This window comes from Dasypus novemcinctus, chromosome 29 (genome assembly GCF_030445035.2).
Source record: "Dasypus novemcinctus isolate mDasNov1 chromosome 29, mDasNov1.1.hap2, whole genome shotgun sequence".
Taxonomy (NCBI): domain Eukaryota; kingdom Metazoa; phylum Chordata; class Mammalia; order Cingulata; family Dasypodidae; genus Dasypus; species Dasypus novemcinctus.
The window spans coordinates 5,267,644-5,286,098 of record NC_080701.1 but is presented as its reverse complement, the minus strand read 5'-3'; the positions used below and the strand labels follow the sequence as shown (position 1 = coordinate 5,286,098).

The 18,455-nt window shown below is 53.3% G+C and overlaps 1 protein-coding gene across 2 annotated transcripts in view; it reads left to right on the top strand.

The window, feature by feature from the left end:
* Positions 1 to 4,892: 4,892 nt before the first annotated feature.
* Positions 4,893 to 18,455, top strand: part of PDGFRL (platelet derived growth factor receptor like) — a 49,280-nt gene continuing 35,717 nt past the window's right edge. Inside the window, exons 1-2 of one of the 2 annotated variants that reach the window (XM_058289964.2) lie at positions 4,893 to 5,107; positions 15,679 to 15,976. In XM_058289964.2, the coding sequence (XP_058145947.1) occupies positions 5,053 to 5,107; positions 15,679 to 15,976 (353 nt within the window). In that variant the 5' untranslated portion in view covers positions 4,893 to 5,052. The remainder of the gene's footprint in view (positions 5,108 to 15,678; positions 15,977 to 18,455) is intronic. The other variant, XM_058289963.2, reaches the window with a different exon arrangement.

The window sequence follows — 18,455 nt, the reverse complement described above, 5'->3', positions numbered from 1 at the left end:
GCAAAACAGCCTTCTACTGGAAGACGATGCTATCGCTAGAGAGAGGTCAATTCCTGGTTTCAAAAGTCAGTGCTTCCTTGTCATTGTGAAAATCCTAGGGCCTTCAAGAATTGTGCTAATTTTTCCCTGTGCTCTCTAATGAAGCAACAACAGACGTGAGGACAGCACCTCTGTTTGCCACACAGTTGACTGGATACTTAAGCCCACTGGTGAGACCTACACTGCTCAGAACAAAGTTGCCTTTCAAAGTAATGACTGCTCATTGATAATGCGCCTGGTCCCCCAAGAGCTCGGACGGGGATGTACAGTGAGATTAGTGTTGTTTCCATGCCTGCCAATACAACATCCATTCTGCAGCCCCTTGACCAGGAGTCATTTCCTCCACCCCCACCCCCCAATGACTCATTCATCTATTTGCTTATTGCTTTTTGCTCATTGTTTGTTCATTGTCTGCTTGATTTTTTCTTTAGGAAGCACCAGGAACTGAACCTGGACCGTCCCATATGGGAGTTGGACACTCACCTGCTCGAGCCACATCCACTCCCTCAGGAGTCATCTTGACTTTCAAGTTTTACTCAAGAGTAAATTGAAAACCTGGAAAGGGTTCACCGTATGTGATGATTAGGTTCATGTGTCAACTTAGCCAGGCAATGGTGTCCAGAGTTTGGTCAAGCAAGCACTGGCCTAATTGTTCTGTGTGGATGTTTTGTGGACTTAAATCATGAGTGAGTTGATGGTATCTCTGGCTGATTACATCTAAAATCAACTGAGGAGGGAAACGGATGTGGCTCAACCAATTGGGGTCCGATCTACCATATAGGAGGTCCAGGGTTTGATGCCCAGGGCCTCCTGGTGAGGGCAAGCTGGCCCATGTGGTGAGCTGGTCCATGCAGGAATGCGGCCCCGTGCAGGAGTGTCGCCCTGCTTGGGAATGCCACCCTGCACGGGAAAGCCGCCCCACGCAGGAGTGCCGGCCAACTCGGAGAGCTGGCGCAGCAAGATGACGCAACAAGAGACACACAGGAGAGAAAAGAAGATGTAGGAGAATGGGAGCTGAGGTGGCTCAAGAGAGTAATCGCCTCTGTCCCACTCTGGAAGGTCCCAGGATCGGTTCCCGGAGCTGCCTAATGAGAATACAAGCAGACACAGAAAAACACACAGCGAATGGACACAGACAGCTGACAACCTGGGGAACGGCGGGGGGCTGGGGGGTGGAATAAATAAATCTTTTAAAAAAATAAAATCAACTGAGGAGATTGCCTTCAGCAATGAGAGATGTCTCATCCAATGAGAAGACCTAAAACAGGGTTCTTAACCATTTTTGTTCCATGCACCCCTTTGCCAGTCAGTGAAAACCACAGACCCCTTCTCTGAATGTAGGAGCAGAGTTTTATGACACTCAACACTGGCATGTCTTTAAATTTTAGGATTACTCAAAATTACATTTTACAACTTTCCCATAATTTCAGTACCAGATAACCTAATACAGTTCAACTTCTGATCGTTTTTAGCAAACATTTAGAAATTTGAGTTTTCTCACGGCATCATAAAACCATCTGTGCCATCCTTAGGAAACTTTTTGCAGGTAGTTATCCACTGCGCTCAGAACACAGTACATCAAAATAAAAATCATACCAAGTCCACACTATACTGTGTATTATAATAAATATATCACACTCGCACCAACATGCCCCCAAGAATAAAGCTTTTCTTGAATTTTCAATTCAGGCATCACAGACCCCCTGATCTTTGGGTCCCTGGTTAGGAACCCCTGCATTAGAAGGAGAAGTGATGATTTCAGCAGCCAGAAGAGAGCGTTTCCATCTCTTTGTCAGTCAGCATCTCTTGGGTAATGGATCACAACCTTCACTGGAGTTCTTCGCTTACAGTCTGCCCTCTGGAATTTGGACTCATGCATCCACACAGTCATGTTAGACAATTTAATAAAAAAACTCCTAATATTTACAGATAACTCCTGTTGACTCTGCTTCCCTAGAGAACCCTGACTAACAGATCATTCTAGATGCCACTGAGAACATTCGTGATTCCTGGGAGGTGGTCAAAATGGCAACATTAACGGGAGTTTGGAAGACGTTGATTCCAACATAGATGACTCTGAGGGGTCAAGACTTCAGTGGAGGAAGTAAATGCAGATGTGGTGGGAATAGCAAGAGAGCTACAATTAGATGTAGGGACTGACAGAAGAGGGGTTGCTTCTTATGGATGAGCAAAGGAAGTTTCTAGAGATGGAATCTACTGGTGGAGATGCTGTGAACACTGTTGAAATGACAAAGGATTAGAAACATCACATCAATTTAGCTGATACAGCAGGGGCACAGTTTGAGAGGACTGACACCAGTTTTGAAAGAAGTTCTACTGTGGGTAAAATGCTATCAAACACCATCACATGCTACAGGGAAATATTTCATGAAAGAGAGAGACAACTGATATGGCAAACCTCAAGGTTGTCCTCTTTTAGGAACTTGCCACAGCCACCCCACCTTTCAGCAACCACCACCCCGATCTGTCAGCAGCTGTCACCATGGAGGCAAAACCCTCCACCTGCAAAAAGATTATGATTTGTTGAAGGCTCAGATGATGGGTTGCATCTTCTAGCAACAAAGTATTTTTTAAATTAAGGTAAGTACATTGAACTTTTAGACATAATGCTATTGCACATGTAATAGACTACAGTAGAGTGTGTACATAATATTTATATGTCGGAAAACCAGAAAACCGTGTCATCGCTTTATTGCAATATTCGCTTCACTGCAGTGGACTGGAAACCAGTGATCTCTCTGAGGTGTACCCATACCCTGCAATCCAGGGTGGGGTCCACATCTCCGTGATGGCAACAGCTGATTTCCGGGCTCTGGGTCCTTGAACCCACATCAGCCACAGCCTTGCCAGGGTTCAGGCAAGTCTCCAGGCTGTCAGACACTCTCCCCACATGTCCACAGATGCCTGGTACTCCAGCTAGGACCAAGAGGTCACTGCCTGCTGGAAATCAGGCTTGAAATGCCACTGCTCTTGCAGCAGAACCCTTTACTTAAACTGGCACCCAGGCATGAGAGGTAGCAGATGCTTTCTAACACATGAGCACTTGGAGCAAGTAAGCAGGAGAACGCTAGTCGATGGGGGTTAGTTGAAGCAGGAGGGGGGCTGCCATTAGGTAAAGAAAAAGAGCAAAGGAAGGAGAGGTGGAGGGTCTTGAGTCAAGTGTCCTTTTCACACTATAGCTTCGGGTTGTCTCTCTTCCCCTTGTCCTTTAGAGGCTTTTGTAACTAAAGGACAGAAACATCTTTTAAAAGTAGACCAAGAGGAAGCGGCTGTGGCTCAATCAGTTGGGCTCCCGTCTACCGTATGGGAGACCCTGGGTTCACATCCCGGGGCCTCCTTGTGAAGGCAGGCTCGCCCGAACGCTGCAGAGAGCCGACCCGGCAAGGTGACCCAACAAAAAGGGAGACAAGCAAAAATACAGAAGTACACGCAGTGAATGGACAGAGAGCAGACGGCAGGCAAGCCACAAGGGGGACGGGGATAGACCAAGGTTCTGGATGTTTCTTGATAGGTGGCTCTGGGAGCATCAAAAACGTTTGGCATCTTTATTATTAAAAGGAGCTTTTTGTGCTAAATTTTAAAGTCTGCTCCTCCCCGGGAGGTAGTAGGTCTGTGCTTTGTCTTGTGCAGGGCCTGGCCTGGGGCCGAGGTCCCTTCCCGGCAGGCGGCTTTGCCCCTAACCCTCCCGGCAGTGGACAACCCCTGCCCACGGGTGGGAGGTGGGGGGTTCCCTGCCCCTCCAGTGGCCGGCGGCTTTGCCCCTGACCCTCCTGCAGCGGAGGGCCCCTGCCTGCAGTAGGAGGTGGCTTCCCGCCCTCCTCCAGTGGCACGTGGCCTCTGCCTGCTCTGGGAGGCGGCGCGGGAGCAGGCCAGCTCTCCCCTATGCACCACCGGAGGTTCGGGGGTGAGAGCTGCTGGCGGATTTGGACTCCACTTGGCACCTGAGGCTCCCAGGGTTCTCATGCCGCATGTGAGGAATCCAGCACAATTGCAGCTGTTTTCTTCTCACGCACTTCCGTGGCGGCTCCTCCTGCTGTCCTGGGAGGGTGACGCAGGCTGTGTTCTGTCCTGTCCATGCCCTTGCCGGGCGATCTCAGCTCGGTTCAAACCCAGGGCCTCCTGACCCGTGTGGTGAGCTGGCCCACACGTAGTGCTGATGTGCCAAGGAGTGCGGGGCCATGCAGGGGTGTCCCCCGCGTAGGGGAGCCCCACGTGCAAGGAGTGCGCCCCGTAAGGAGAGCTGCCCACGGCGAATAAGCACAGCCTGACGGGGAGTGGCTCCACCAGCAAAATGAGGCAGTAAGAAGACACAGATGCCCGGTGCCGCTGACAAGAATCCAAGAGAACACAGAAGAACACACAGCGAATGGACACAGAGAGCAGAAAAGGGGCGCGGGAAGGGAGGTGGGGAGGGGGATGAAATAAATTTTTAAAAATCTTAAAAAAAAAATAGGGGAGGGCGACAGGCGCTGCCTCTGAGTCCCTTTTCTGGCCCAGCTCCGTCTGGCCCACAGCCGAGTGTCGTCTAGGCAAAGGGGCGCACGAGCAAAGGCCCTGCGGCAGGCGCCCTCCGCGTGGCACCTCCGGCCCTCCCTGCCCGCAGAGGGCAGGCCGCGTCCACCCGCGAAGCACAGGGAGGCAGATGGCCTCGGGCTTGCCAGCGAGGGGAGGGCAGGCCCCGGGACTGGAGAGGGCCTTAGGAGCGGGTTCCCGGAGCGCTGAGGCCCCGCCGAGCGCCGTGCCGTCCGGGCAGCGCCGCTGAAGCGGGACCCGGTCCCCCGCGGGGCGACGTCGGTCACGCTGGCAGCGCGCGCGTCGCGGAGGGCGCGGAGCTTGGGGCGCGGCCCCTCGCCCTCCCTGCGCGCCCCTCCCCGCGCGCTTCCCGGCTCCGCCAGGCGGCAGCAGAGGAATTAAAAAAACCCAAAACCCTCCAACTTCCCCCCAAAGCGGGTTCGGCCTGGAGAGACGCGCTCCTCCGGCCCCGAACTGAAGATGCGGCTCTGGCTGTGGCTCGGGCTGCTGCTGGCGCCCCAGGCGCTGCACGACGGTGAGTGGCCGCCGCGGCCCGGGCCCCGCCGCGCTCCGGGGACCCCGCGCCCCCGGCTCGCCCCGCGCCCCCCGCGGGGTCTCCTGCGCGCCCCTCCCCGCCCCCCCTGCGAGCCCGGGCAGCGGGGGCCAGTCCTGGCGCGCACCCCCGCCTTGGGGCGCCCCGGAACCGCCCACCCTGCCCGCGCCCGCGCTGTCCACGTGTTGGGCCGGGAGGTGGCGCGGGAGCGGGGACCGCGCGCCCCGCCTCGCCCGGGACCTGCGCGCGGGAGGGGGGGGGGGCCCGAGCAGGCCCCGCTGCCCCCGCGTCCCGTCCGCGGGCCTGGCTCTGTCTCCCCGAGCTCGAATCCCGGGGGTCTGGCCGGGGCCCGGGCGGCCTGGGTGTGCATCCCGGGCACGAAGCCAACCCAGAGTCGCTCGGCCGCCAGGGGCGCGAGGAGGGGGGAAGGACGCTGGGCGCAGGGACCCCGCGCCCAGGTGCAGGGACCCCGCGCCCGGGGGAACGCGCGCGGCCCGGGCTCCCCTGCTGCAGGCGGAGGCGCGGGTGGGTTTTGAACCAGCGCTGCGCGCCCCACTCTGTACCAGCTGGAGTCCTGTGGACGCGGCACTTTCTCCCGGTGCATCCCGGGGTGCTCACGTGCCCCTTGCACTTCCCCTGCGGCAGCCGCGGTTTCTGCTCCGTTTGGGTGGAAAAGCAGCTCCTGCAGTTATGCAACCTGACCCGGGAGCCAGCTCCGCCGGGCCCGCATCCCAGCCCCTCCGCCATCCCGGCCAGCCCCTCTCCTTCCTGAGAAACGACAGGCACTTGCCAAAGAAGTAGCGCGCCCCGCTTCGCCAGGCCCAGGCCGGCCGCGGGCGGAGGCTGCGCCCCCCCGGTCTTCCCGCCGCGCAGGGGGACGTGGGGGCAGCGCTTCCGCCGGGGGCAGGGTTCGTCTCTGCCCAGGAGAAGCTGGCGTCAGTTCAGTGTGTAAAATGCAAGAGTGGAAACTCCTGGCAGGCCCTTGCTCGTGACTGTTGAAAGGACACGAAGCCATGCAGTGTTGGGCATCGTTCTTTTTTGAATAGGGCAGGAGGGGGCCAGACAAAATGGTTTCGGATAGCCGCTCAGTTTGTTCCCGAGTTTATCCAAGAGGCTGCGTCGGGGGCTCAGGAGAGAGCTTCGCCTCTGGCCTCCTGGATTCCCCCGGATGTGGCCCAGACCAGGTGAATGAGCTCACACATCTGTCTACATAAATCAAATAAACAAAGGATCTGGAACGTAGAGGGGCAACAGTTACGAGACAATAGGGAACGTTGAACACACTGAGTAATTTATAAGAAAGTAAACTTTGGGAGTGATAACAGCACTGTGGTTCTATTTTTCAATGTATATGTCTATCATGTTTACGGATGAAATGTCAAACCTCATGATTAGAAAAGTAAACCTGCCTCATGAAATCGTGCGAGTTTCCCTAAAGCTGATGAGAGCGTGTCTTCTGTTCTGCGCTGTGCCTGCGGCACGCGGGCCGAAGCCCTTCCCGGCAGATCGCCGCGGCAGGGCCAGCCCAGGGCGCAAACTGCAGGTGCTCAGCCAGCTTCCCCTACTGCTGCTTGGGTTTCCGGTCACATGGGGACGAAGCTTCCCTGCAGAGGCCCCGGACAGTGTGCTCACCCTCACCCAGGGGCGCTCCCGTGCCTGCTTTTAAAACGCTCTACGTGTTTAGAAGTAATGCTGTTTCTTCTCATGAAAAGCGGGAGCTGGCGCATACACAGTGTCCCTGTGGCAGGTGACCTCGGCATGAAGAGTTAAAACGTAGCCCAGGATCACGCCTGGAGTAGCCAGTTGCTCGCAGCACCTGACTGCCAGCGTTTGTGTGGCAAACGCATCACGGTGAGCATTGCCCTGGTGGCTGTTTTCACATTACAAGTGTCAAGCCACAGCCACTTACCAACTTTTGGTGATCTGCATATTTTCATCTGCATCAGGAAGGAACGATGAAGCATAAGCTCTGGTTTGTTACTGCTGTTTGTCTGAGCTCTGCTAGACCCGACCTTCAGGCTCATGGGGACTTCTTTTGGATCCCGTGGAAGCCGTTCTGTTTCTGGGAGACCAAAAGAGACTCAGTGACGGAGGGCCATCAGCCAGAGCCTGAGATGGTGGCAGTGGAACGCAGGCTCTCACCGCAACCCAAACCATTGTCGTGTGTCAGTTGATTCCTCGGAAAAAGAATAAAATTTAGTTTGGAGATCTTTACATTAAAGAAAGGACATCAGGGAAGCGGATGTGGCTCAACTGATAGAGCATCCACCTGCCACACAGGAGGTCCAGGGTTCAAATCCAGGGCCTCCTGACCCATGTGGTGAGCTGGCCCACGCGCAGTGCTGATGCGCACAAGGAGTGCCCTGCCATGCAGGGGTGTCCCCTTTGTAGGGGAGCCCCACGCGCAAGGAGTGCACCCCGTAAGGAGAGCCAACCTGCGCGAAAAAGGCACAGCCCCCCCTACCAGGAATGGTGCCGCACACACGGAGAGCTGACACAGCAAAAGAAGCGACATGGTTTCTTGGTGCCACTGACAAGAATAGAAGTGGGCACAGAAGAACACACAGCAAATGGACACAGAGAGCAGACAACGGCGGGGAAGGGGAGATAAATAAATAAAAATAAATCTTTAAAAGAAAAAAAGGATACCAAAGCATCTCATGGTTTAGCAGCGCGAATAGCGAGTGCTTGGAAGCTGCAGGTGTGGCCTTCATAGCCGTCTCCCGTCTTCAGGGCCAAGAAGAAGAAGACTTCGAGGGTGAGAGCAAGCAATGGAGATGCACCGGTTGGAGACGCGAACCATGTCCTGAGCGGGACGGTTCCCTGGACGAGGCCGTGGAGCCCTTGCCTGGTGGAGAAGTCAGATGGACAACGAGCAAGTGAAGACACCCCTCCGACCATGGTGGGTGGCGTGGCGTCCTTCCCCAGCGAGGGCTGCGGGTGCTGGGTGGAAGCCGAGGCCTGAGCATGGCTCAGGGACAGTGCCCTGCAGGCCAGGCGGGGGCTGCGCCCGCTCGGGGGAGGGGGACCTGTCTGGTGGCCAGGGTGGCTGAGGGACAACGAGGCGGGACAGAGGACATGAGGCCGGAAGAGAAACCGGGTCCAGCCTGTCGGCCGTGGAAGGCATGGAGGACATGGGCACGCCTTTGGGTTTTAGTCTGAATTAGGAGAAAGTCACAGAGGAGTACCTGCGGTCGGGTTTGTTTTCAAAGGTAGGATCAGGGTCCCATCTGGGGCGCTACTTTAAGGGTCTGGTGAAAAGCCACTGACCCGGCGCAGGCGCAGGTGTGGCATGATTTTTGAAGGCAGAGCAGGAGGGTCTGCTGTTGGACGGGACGTGCCTGGGCTGGAAGGCAAAGGTGGGCGTGGGCCCCGGGGCCTCTTGCCGAGCACCCCGAGGGCCAGAACCCTGGGGAGGAAGGCACCCAGGCCAGGGCTGCGCAGGGTGCTGAGAGGCCCGTTAGCCTGGCAGGGGGGCTGTCGAGTATTTCCGTCTGGAGTCGCCAGGAAGGGCAGGAGGGGTCCAGGTGTCGTCTAGCACACGACGGCACGGGCCACGGAAGTGTGGGGCCACACGTGGCCTGAGTAGGGCTGGCGGGCAGTGCAGGGACTGCAGTTCTGACGGGCAGGGGAGGAGGGTCTGCCCAAGAGGGCCTGAGAGGGGTGGTCAGTGCTGTGGGGGGAGCAGGGCGGTGTGTTCTGCTAACCCCCCAGGTGTTCCAGGAAACACGCCGAGTTAGGTCTTTCCCCGGGAAGGGAGGTAGTGAGCCTTACAAACACCTGCTGTAGGGAAATGGAAGGGTCTGGAAAGGGTCCAGAAAGGAAAGGCTCTTCTCCACGTTCATCTCCCCATTGTCGCTGCCTCCACCGTCTCAGTTTGTTCTTGAAAAATATTTTCCTTTGGGGTATGTGATAACAGTTTATTTAATTACTGGGGGAACCCCTGAGCTACAACTATTATAACTCAGCAAATTTAAAGTGTGTGTTTTGATGCTATCCTCAGGACTGGCCTTTCCCACTGATTGCCCATCAGGGAGCAAAAAACCCAGCCACCGCTCTCTGACGTTAATGACTGTGCTTAACATGCAATCCTTATCTAACCAGAAGCCGATGACACGTCTAAGGAATGAATTTTCTCCTCCAACACAATTGTGCAGACTTAGAGGTCAGTAGTCAGGCCATCTTGATGGAATTAGGATTGGCGTCAGCACCCTCAGATGATGGTGAGGGATTGCAGTGCTTTGTCCTGCTTCCTTTTGGCTTTGTAACCTTCGTCTACTCCTCTTGGAGATGTGCTCTTGAGTAGCCTCTCCTTGTTTGGGGATTCTGTCGTGTGCCTTGGAACAGCATCTCTGGCACTTCCAGGAGAGCTGTGCTTTCATACCCAGCATCGAGTTTTCTGTTTGATTTGGAACTCCTTGTCAAAGGCCAGGGCAGTTCTAACCAAGAATCCACTTACAGCGGTGCTGTGCCTACGGTTTGTGGAAATAAAATGAAACCACAAAATAAGCTGATCTCTAAGTGAATAGAGGCAGTGGGATAAATCAGAAAAAACTCTAGTCTTGGGGTCAAAGGTCTGGCGTTCCCTGCCTTCTTGGTGACCTGGGGGTAGATGCTAGTAAGCATCTGTGACCTCCAGTTTTTCACCTGTAACTTAGAAAGAATAATAGCTGTCTGCCTCCATCACAGATTTATCGTGGAGCTCATATGAGAAAGCATCCACAAACCCACGGGTAGTTCTTGGCATTTACCAGGGATCAGACACTCTTCTTGGCATTTTAAACATGTTAACTCATTTGATCCCCACAACAGTCCATGCGGCAGGTGTTATAAATGCAGCCCCCTCGATCCATATGAGAAGGCAGGGGCAGAGAGAGGCTAAGGAACTCTCCCAAGATCACATGACTACTAAGGAGCAGACCCGTGACCTGCAATCAGTAAAAGTATCTGGTGGTTTTTGCATCTGTCACATTTCTCTTTAAATATACTATGTGTTAGCCTCAAAAGTGTAATGGAGCCCCTCCCCCCAGTCAAGACAGCAGAACGATAGGCTTCAGGGCTCTGTACCCGTACTGGGGCTTTGAAGAGCCCTCAGGAACTGGCAAAAACACCTTTTCCAAGGGTCCAGAAAATAATCAAAGAACTGGAGTAGCAGGGTGAGCGCCAGATTAAGAGAAAGGCTGTTAAAAGCAGTAGGATCTAGTGGCACCCTAGCTGGCCCTTTCCCACCCCAGCCAGCTGTGTGTGGAGCCAGTGCATGCTGCCAGTGTGGACCCAGGCCCTAATTCCAGAGGGAGCTTGCATGTCTGGCCATGTCTGTCTGCTATGGCCTGAGGGACTGTGTCCCAGGACTTGCCCTGCATTTAGAAGGTGGCTAACAGAATAATGTGGAGAGCAGGCAAGTCTGGTGACCTGGGGCATGGGAGGGCAGCTGTAGGGCACAGAGCATAGGGCCTGGGACCCTGAGGAAACTGCTTCCCAGGGAAGAGGAGAGATTTGCATCCATGTAAATGGAAGAATTCCTAGGGCCAAATGCACAATCCCAAGACAAGAGGCATTTATAGAAAGGACCAGGAAGGCCCTGTGCTTTGGCCTGGAGCTATTCTTTAAACTCATTGATTGGATAACTTCTGGATGACAGCCCTCACTCAGGTCAATCTACAAAGACTGAACTGGGAAAGGCATTTTCTCCTCCTCCTCCTCTTCCTCTTCTCCTCTACCTCCTCCTCCTCTACCTCTTCTCCTGGCATTCAAGGAAAGCTCTGTCATGAAACTAGCTGGATACAATGTAATGAACTGACACTTTAGAGTCTAAATTCCAGTGATGCATTAAAATGTCCAGCTTTTAACAGGAGATTACAGAACATATAAAGAAACAAGGAGGGATGGCCAAGGCAAAGGAGAAGATTAAAGCATTAAAAACCATCAATGAGGAGGATCAGACCTGGGACATTCCAGACAAAGACCTTTTAAAAAATGGTCCTAATTATGTTCAAAGAGCTAAAGGAAAATATGGACAGGAAACTAAAGGAAATTAGGAAAATGACAGATGACTACAAAGAGAATATCAGTAGAGGGATGGAAATTATGAAAAGTAATCAAACCAAGCTGAAGACCATAGTAACAAATCAAAAATTGCCTAGAGAGTTTCAATAGCAGACTGGAGCTGGCAGAAGAAAGAATCAGTGAACTTGAATATAAGACCATTGACATCATCCAGTGTGAGGAACAGAAGGAAGAAAGAATGAAGAAAAGTGAACAGAGCCTGAGGAGCCTGTGGGGTCCATCAAGCATATCAGTATATGCATTGTGGGAGTTTCAAAAGAGAAGAAAGAGAGAAAGGGGCAGAGAGTATATTCAAAGAAATAATGGCTGAAAAAACCCCAAATTTAATGAAAGACATGAATATACAAATGCAAGATACTAAATGAACTCAGAACAGAATAAGCATAAATAGAACCACACTGTGCCATGTTATAATCAAACTCTCAAATGCCAAAGATAGAGAATTCTGGAAGCTGCAAGAGAGTAGCAACATGCCACATAAAAGGGAGCCTCAAAAAAGATTAAGTGCTGATTTTTCATCAGAAATCATGGAGGCAAGAGAGCAGTGGGAAGATGTATTTAAGTGCTAAAGCAAAAAATTGCCCACCAATAATTCTATATCTGGCAAAACTGTCTTTCAAAAATGAGGGCGGGATTAAGGCATTCCCAGATAGACAAAAGTTGAGGGAGTTTTCCACCCTAGAGCAGCCCTACAAGAAATGCTAACGGGGGTTTTCTACAGATTGAGAGCGAAGGGCACTAGACAGTTGACTGAAAGCACGCGAAGAAATAGAGATCTCAAAGATAATGACATGAGTCACTACACACACCAGTACTATTGTATTTTTGGGTTATAACTCCACTTTTTATTTCCTATAGGATTTAAAAGGCAAATGCATAAAATGTAATGCTAAATCGGAGATTTGGGACTTGTGTCTTATTCTGTAATTTTTGAGAAGAACTGCATGCAGGTGCAAAAGTTGAGAGTTATAGGAACATGGTTTATGTCTGTTACTGAAGTTAAGTTGGTATCAAAGTAAATGAGATTGTTATAGATTTAGGATGTTAAATTTAAGCCCCATGGTAACCACCCAGAAAATACCAGAGACTGTACAAACTCATAGAGACAGAAAGGAGAGTACAGGGCACCAGGAGTGGGGACCCGTGTCCTGGGGAGTTAAAGCAAAATGAGCGTAGGGTTTGTGTCTGGGGTGAATGGAAAGTTCTAGTAGTGGAGGACGGCATGGGTACTGCAACACCGTGAATGCCGTTCATTCCACTCAGTGGTATGCTGGGGAGGGGGTGGGGTGGGAAGATTCATGTTGACTATGTCTCCACAATTTAAAAAAAAGAAGAGTGAGAAACAAGAGACAATGACAATGACATGCCATCCATGACACTGGATGGGCTCTAAGCAAGGAGGAGAAAAGCTTGAAGGGGCATTATTGAGATATAAGAAAAAATGGAATATAGAATGTAAGCTTATATCAATGTTAAATTTCTTGAACTTGATAACTGCACTTAAGGTGATTACTTAAGTGAATGTTCTTGTTCTTAGGAAATGTACACGCAAGTATTATGGGCTCCAGCGGTCTGATGTGTGCAGCCTGTTCTCAAATGTGTGTATGTGTGTGTGAGAGAGAGAGAATGGTATGGCAAATGTGGCAAAATGTTAAAATCGGTGGATATGGGTATGGGGTGGTAGGGGTAGGATGGAATTCACCGTGTGGGGTTTGTATTATTTTTGCAATTGTCTTGTAAGTTTGAAATTATTTCAAAGTAAAGAGTTAAAACAAATGAAAAAAGAAATGACAAAAAGGTAAGAGTAATGGACTTTCCTGTTTATTTATCTCCAGTACAGTTCCTGATATCTCTAGGATATAGCTGACGTATTAGGTAGAGGAGCCCCAGTCTTTAGAAGAGTTAGACGTGGCCCTTGGGGTCACTGCGGCCAGGACGTGTGGTGTCTGTGGGTGCTCAGCGCCTGCTTTATCTGAGCGTTGTTACTAGTCACACCAGGGACCATTTCCACGGCCAGGCTGCTGGACCGCCCTGGGGGCCGCAGAGTCGGTTTGGTCAAAGCTCAGGTTGATTTCGGGGGTAACAGCAGCTCTCTGCATGGGCCACATGCTTGGCTGGCAGATCTAAAGTTCCTAGGCCCGCCACGCGGGAACAGTGGCTGCTCAGACCCGCTGCGCCGTGGCCTCAGTGCCACCCGCTCTGCAGGTGGCTGGTGTCCTCGCTGCCACCTGGCTTCCTGTGCTACGATGAAGAAGGCTGCTCGGCGATGAACACACCGAGTTAGCCACAGCCACGGGCCAGATGCCCGTCAGCACCACGGGCACGGCGTGACAACATGTTCATGGGCCCGGGTTCTTTTATTTCCTAGCTTGAGGAAAATGTCTTTTTTTGCACGATTGCAAAACCGAGGCTCCCGCATCGCAGTTGCCGCTGCTGGAAGAGCTTTCCTCGGCCGCTTCCAACCTGTTCCTGATGGCTACAAGGCGTCCCCCTCTGGCAGGTTGGGGGCCTGTGCAGGAGCCCCCCGTCTTCCCTCGTCCATCATTTAGACCCACAGGGGCAGCTAAACTAAGAGCAGGGTCCATGCAGGACTTGGCCAGGGGCAGCTGAGCGGCAGATACTGGGGACGCAGGTTCAAGTACGTAACTACCCGCTGGAAGGACTAAGCTCAGCAGGGCCCGTGGCCCACAGGGACGGGCCAGAGGAAGGATGGGAAGTAACAGGACACTCGAGGCCAGGAGGAGACAGAGGGGTCACCACTGGCTCCGGGGTCCTGGGAAAGAGAGCCGGGCTCGGGGGCCAGGGGAGTCAGCGGCCCCGGGATGGAGGCTGATGGGAGCTGCTGGCCTGGGCTCCCAGGGGGAGGCTGGTTCCAGAGGCCAGGGCAGGCTGACCTGCGAGTGGAGGCTCCGATTTCAAGGTCAAAGGGCAACACACAAAGAAAATTCATCCTTATGCAGTTGTGTCCAAATCAGCTGAGTTTTTTATTGTTTTTCTCCTGATTGATCACATTTCCCTGTTTTATATAAATGCCTCGTGACTCCTGGTTTGTCGCTTGTTTACTCAAGTTGCGTCCAGGATGCTTCTCTGCATTGAGGGAAATGAGCACTGGAATGGGAGTCAGGAGGTCTGAGTTCACTTTCTGCATCCTAGAACTACCTGCTGCGTCACTTTTGTGCAATTTTTTTTAGGAGGTACTAGGAATTGAACCCAGGACCTCGTGCATAGGAAGCAGGCATTCGATCCCTGAGCTGCATCAGCCCCCAAAGAGCGTGGGTTCTTTCTTTTGTTTGTTTCTTTTTAGGAGGTACCGGGATTGAACCTGAGACCTGGTACATGGGGAGCAGGCGCTCAACCGCTTGAGCTACATCCGTCCGCTGTGCAATGTATTTACCTCTTCAAGACCTCCTTTACTTTTTAATCTAAAAAATGAGGGCTTCAGCTAAATGTCCAAGGATCCTGTAAGTGTGGGCCTTTTGGAATGTCATAGACAGATATCACGGTAGCCTTTGAGCTTACGCAGACAGGTGGGGAAACTGAAAACCTTTTGGTCTCCCTTTCACTTGCCAGGTGAACACACCTGCTGGCTGTGAGGCCGTGGTGGCTAGCTGAGGACAGGGGGATGGGAACAGCCTGCTTTGTGTGTCGGCAAATGGGAACAGCCTGCTTTGGGGTGTGTCCGTACAGACGTTTAAAATATTAATAAAACCAGCTAAAAGTAGGTCAGCTTTTTCTTGTCAGCATTTGCCAGCAGTTCTCAGGGGTGGCGGTGACTAAATACTCCTCCCTCCAAAATATTTGTTGGGCTACGTCTAAACCCTTGCTGTGGTTACGGTCGGGTTTTAATCATTTGTGTGTCAGATTTAAGTTTGCCCCACTTGCTGTGCTCATCCTTTAATAAACATTACGTTCCACGTGCACGTGTCGCCTCCTTCATTCTGAGGGCTCGCGACGGCTCCGAGTCCCTTGGGTGCTCTTCCAACCTGCCGGTTGTCGTTTAAGCAGTAAATTCAAAATAAGCACGATAGCGTAGCGCCTGCGCAGGCAGAACCAGTTTTCTTTCGTCATTCCGTGTGGCCACTTGGGGATGCTGAGACAGTGTGAATGAACTCTAAGGAGTAATATTTTTGTTTGGTAAGTATAAATTCTAGTTCATATCTGAAATATCGTATTGAACTTGAAACATATCTTTGAAGCTAAAATATATTTCTTTTTTTTTTTGAGGTACCGGGGCCAGGGATTGAACCTGGGACCTTGTATATGGGAAGCCGGCGCTCACCACTGAGCCGCATCAGCTTCCCATATTCCTTTTTGATGATTAATTGCTTTAAACCTAAAGAATGTATCAAGAAAATAAGTCTGACGTGATCATGACCGAAAACAGCTTTGACACAGAGGAGGGGACTTAGAAATGGGGGCCTCGGGGGGTCGGACGCCCCGGGGTGCCCCTGCTGTCGCCCACTGTTCTCTCCTCGTGTCTGTGCTAGTGGCCGGCCAGCACCCGCCCAAGAGCCTGCGGCCGAAGGAGCCGGGCGAGAACAAGATCAAGCCCGCCGGCAAGAGGGTGAAGCCCAAGGCGCCTCGCGGGAAGGACGGGGAGGCCCCCGACGGCACCCCCAAGGCGCCGTCCATCATGGTGCAGGTGGTGGACAGGGGCCGCTTCCAGAAGCCCGACGCCACCCTGAGCCTGGCGGCCGGACAGAGCGTGGAGCTGCGCTGCAAGGGCGCCCGCATTGGCTGGAGCTACCCCGCGTACCTGGACACCTTCAGGGACGCGCGCCTCAGGTGAGTGCTGCAGGGGCTCGGTGTCCCCCCGTCAGCTCGCGCCCCTTCCCACGCCCACGGGTCACGCTCCTCGGTTACAGAAACCGAAGCTCGCGGAGCGAAAGGCATCGATTTCGTTTCTTCACCCACTTCAGGGAAATATTGCAAACCCTGTCAACATTGGCCAAGAGCTGAATTTTATAGGAAATCGTATGACAAATAGTTGAAACTGGGCTGCGTTGATATTGCCGGTTAAAATTCATATTATGGGGAAAAGTGAGGCTTAAAGTTTTATGCTGTTTTTTGTGTTTTTTTAAAAGATTTATTTATTTATTTCTCTCCCCGCTCCCCAGTTGTCTGTTCTCTGTGCCCACTTGCTGTGTGTCCTTCTGTGACCGCTTCTATCCTTATCAGCGGCACCGGGAATCTGTGTTTCTTTTTGTTGTGTCATCTTGCTGTGTCAGCTCTCCATGTGTGCGGCGCCATTCCTGGGCAGGCTGCACTTTCTTTCGCGCTGGGCGGCTCTCCTTACGGGGCGCACTCCTTGCACATGGGGCTCCCCTACGCGGGGGACACCCCTGTGTGGCATGGCACTCCTTGCGCGCATCAGCACTGCGCATGGGCCAGCTGCACACGGGTCAAGGAGGCCCGGGGCTTGAACCATGGACCTCCCAGGTGTTAGATGGACACCCTGTCCACTGGGTCAAGCCCGCTTCCCTTGTGCTGTTTTTAAAGTAATCCGCAGGAGGGCTGGGCTGGCCTCTTGGAGTGGCCCGTGCATTCCTGGACTAGACCAGCCTCGGCTGCTTCTGACCGCCCGGCGCTCCTGGTCCCTTTTGCGCCTTGACTGTCGGGCTTCGCGCTGAGGGTCCTCGGTGGTGAGGAGACCCTCGGCTGCTCACCTTTGAGTGAGGGCCTTCGGGCGCGCGGTTGAGGTGATGATTTGGGGAGCTGCGACCAGCAAGGGGGGCGTCCGCAGCGCTGACTGGGGGCTGAGACCCCTGCGTGGCCCTGGGAGCCCCTCCACGCCGTGGGTGTCACTTCCTCAGGCGTGCAATGAGGGGAATGGGCTGCTGATGCCAGGACCCTCTCCAGCTCTACCTTCCCATGGCCGAGGCTGTCACAGTACAGGGCATTGTCTTTTGGGACATCTGGAGCGAGAGAGAAAGCAGGTGGCAACCCGGCACGGCAAACCCAGCTTGTGCAGCCCCGACACCCGTTTCCTCACGACCAGCAGCCTCTCCCTCTCTCTGTCACTTCCGATCCAAAAATCAGGAGAAGTCAACCCAGCCTTCTTGGGGGCCTGCAGTGGGTCCTCTTTCTCTTTCTTTCTTTTTTTTAAAGATGTGTTTATCATACACACATGTCCATTTGTTTGTGGTCACTGTCTGCTCTCTGTGTCCATATGCAGTGTGCTCTCTGTGTCTGCTCGTCTTCTCTTTAGGAGGCACCAGGAACTGAACCTGGGACCTCCCGTGGGGGAGAGAGGCATTCAATCACCTGAGCGCCCTCAGCTCCCTGGTTTGTTGTGCTTCTCATTGTCTTTCCTCTTTGTGTCTCTTTTTGTTGCATCATATTGTTGCATCACCTTGTTGCGTCATCTTGTTGCATCAGCTCACCTGCCTGCTGTGCCAACTTGCCTTCTCCAGGAGGCACTGGGAACTGAACCCAGGACCTTCCATGTGGGAGGCAGGAGCCCAATCTCCTGAGCCACATCTGCTTCCCTCGTCTCTCTCTCGAGTACTGCGGTATTCAGTGCCTGGGCTGGCCCCCCTCCTGTCCCCGCAGGGCAGCTAGAGAGGTTTACAGCGGGCAGAGCTGGTCCCTGGGCTAATGCCCCGCGTTTCCACGGGAACCCACACCCAGGTCCTGCCCCACTCTCTGGGGCGAGCCTCTGCTTCACCCGTGAGGCTCGAAGGCGCCAGGCTCGTGGGGTCTTCTCGCCCCCCTCACCCGCCTGGCATCGGCCAGGGTGCCACGGGCCCTGGGAACCCCACGTGGGCCATTGCCAGGTACGCGCCCCTCTGGTGCCAGGGCTTCCTTCACACTTATAACTACTCTAAAAAGTCGGTGTTTCCCCTGGGATGGCTGAGAGCGCGGCGTTTCGCTTTATTGAACAGCTGACTGGTGCCCTTCTCCCTCTCGCCCCGTGTGCTTGTGCTTTCTCACGCACCCCCTGGAGAATGAAAACCGGGAACGCGTGGGTGAGTCGGCTCCGTCCAGGCGCGTCTGTGAAAACTCTTCCCGTTTCTGTTCTGATCACTCCCCCCGGCTTCACGGGCCGTGACGGGGGCCGTTCTTAAGGGTTGCTGGGCTGGGCTGGGAGAGGAGGGCGGGAAAAGTCTGGAAAGATTTACAACCATATACATTTTAGAGGACCTGATTGGCCAAAATCAGGTCTACCCACTTTTTTTCACAAACCGGAATTGCTCTACTTTAAATCATTCGGAACATTTAGGTTTTGACTCACACAAGGTACTGTATCCTCATGCTTGAAGAC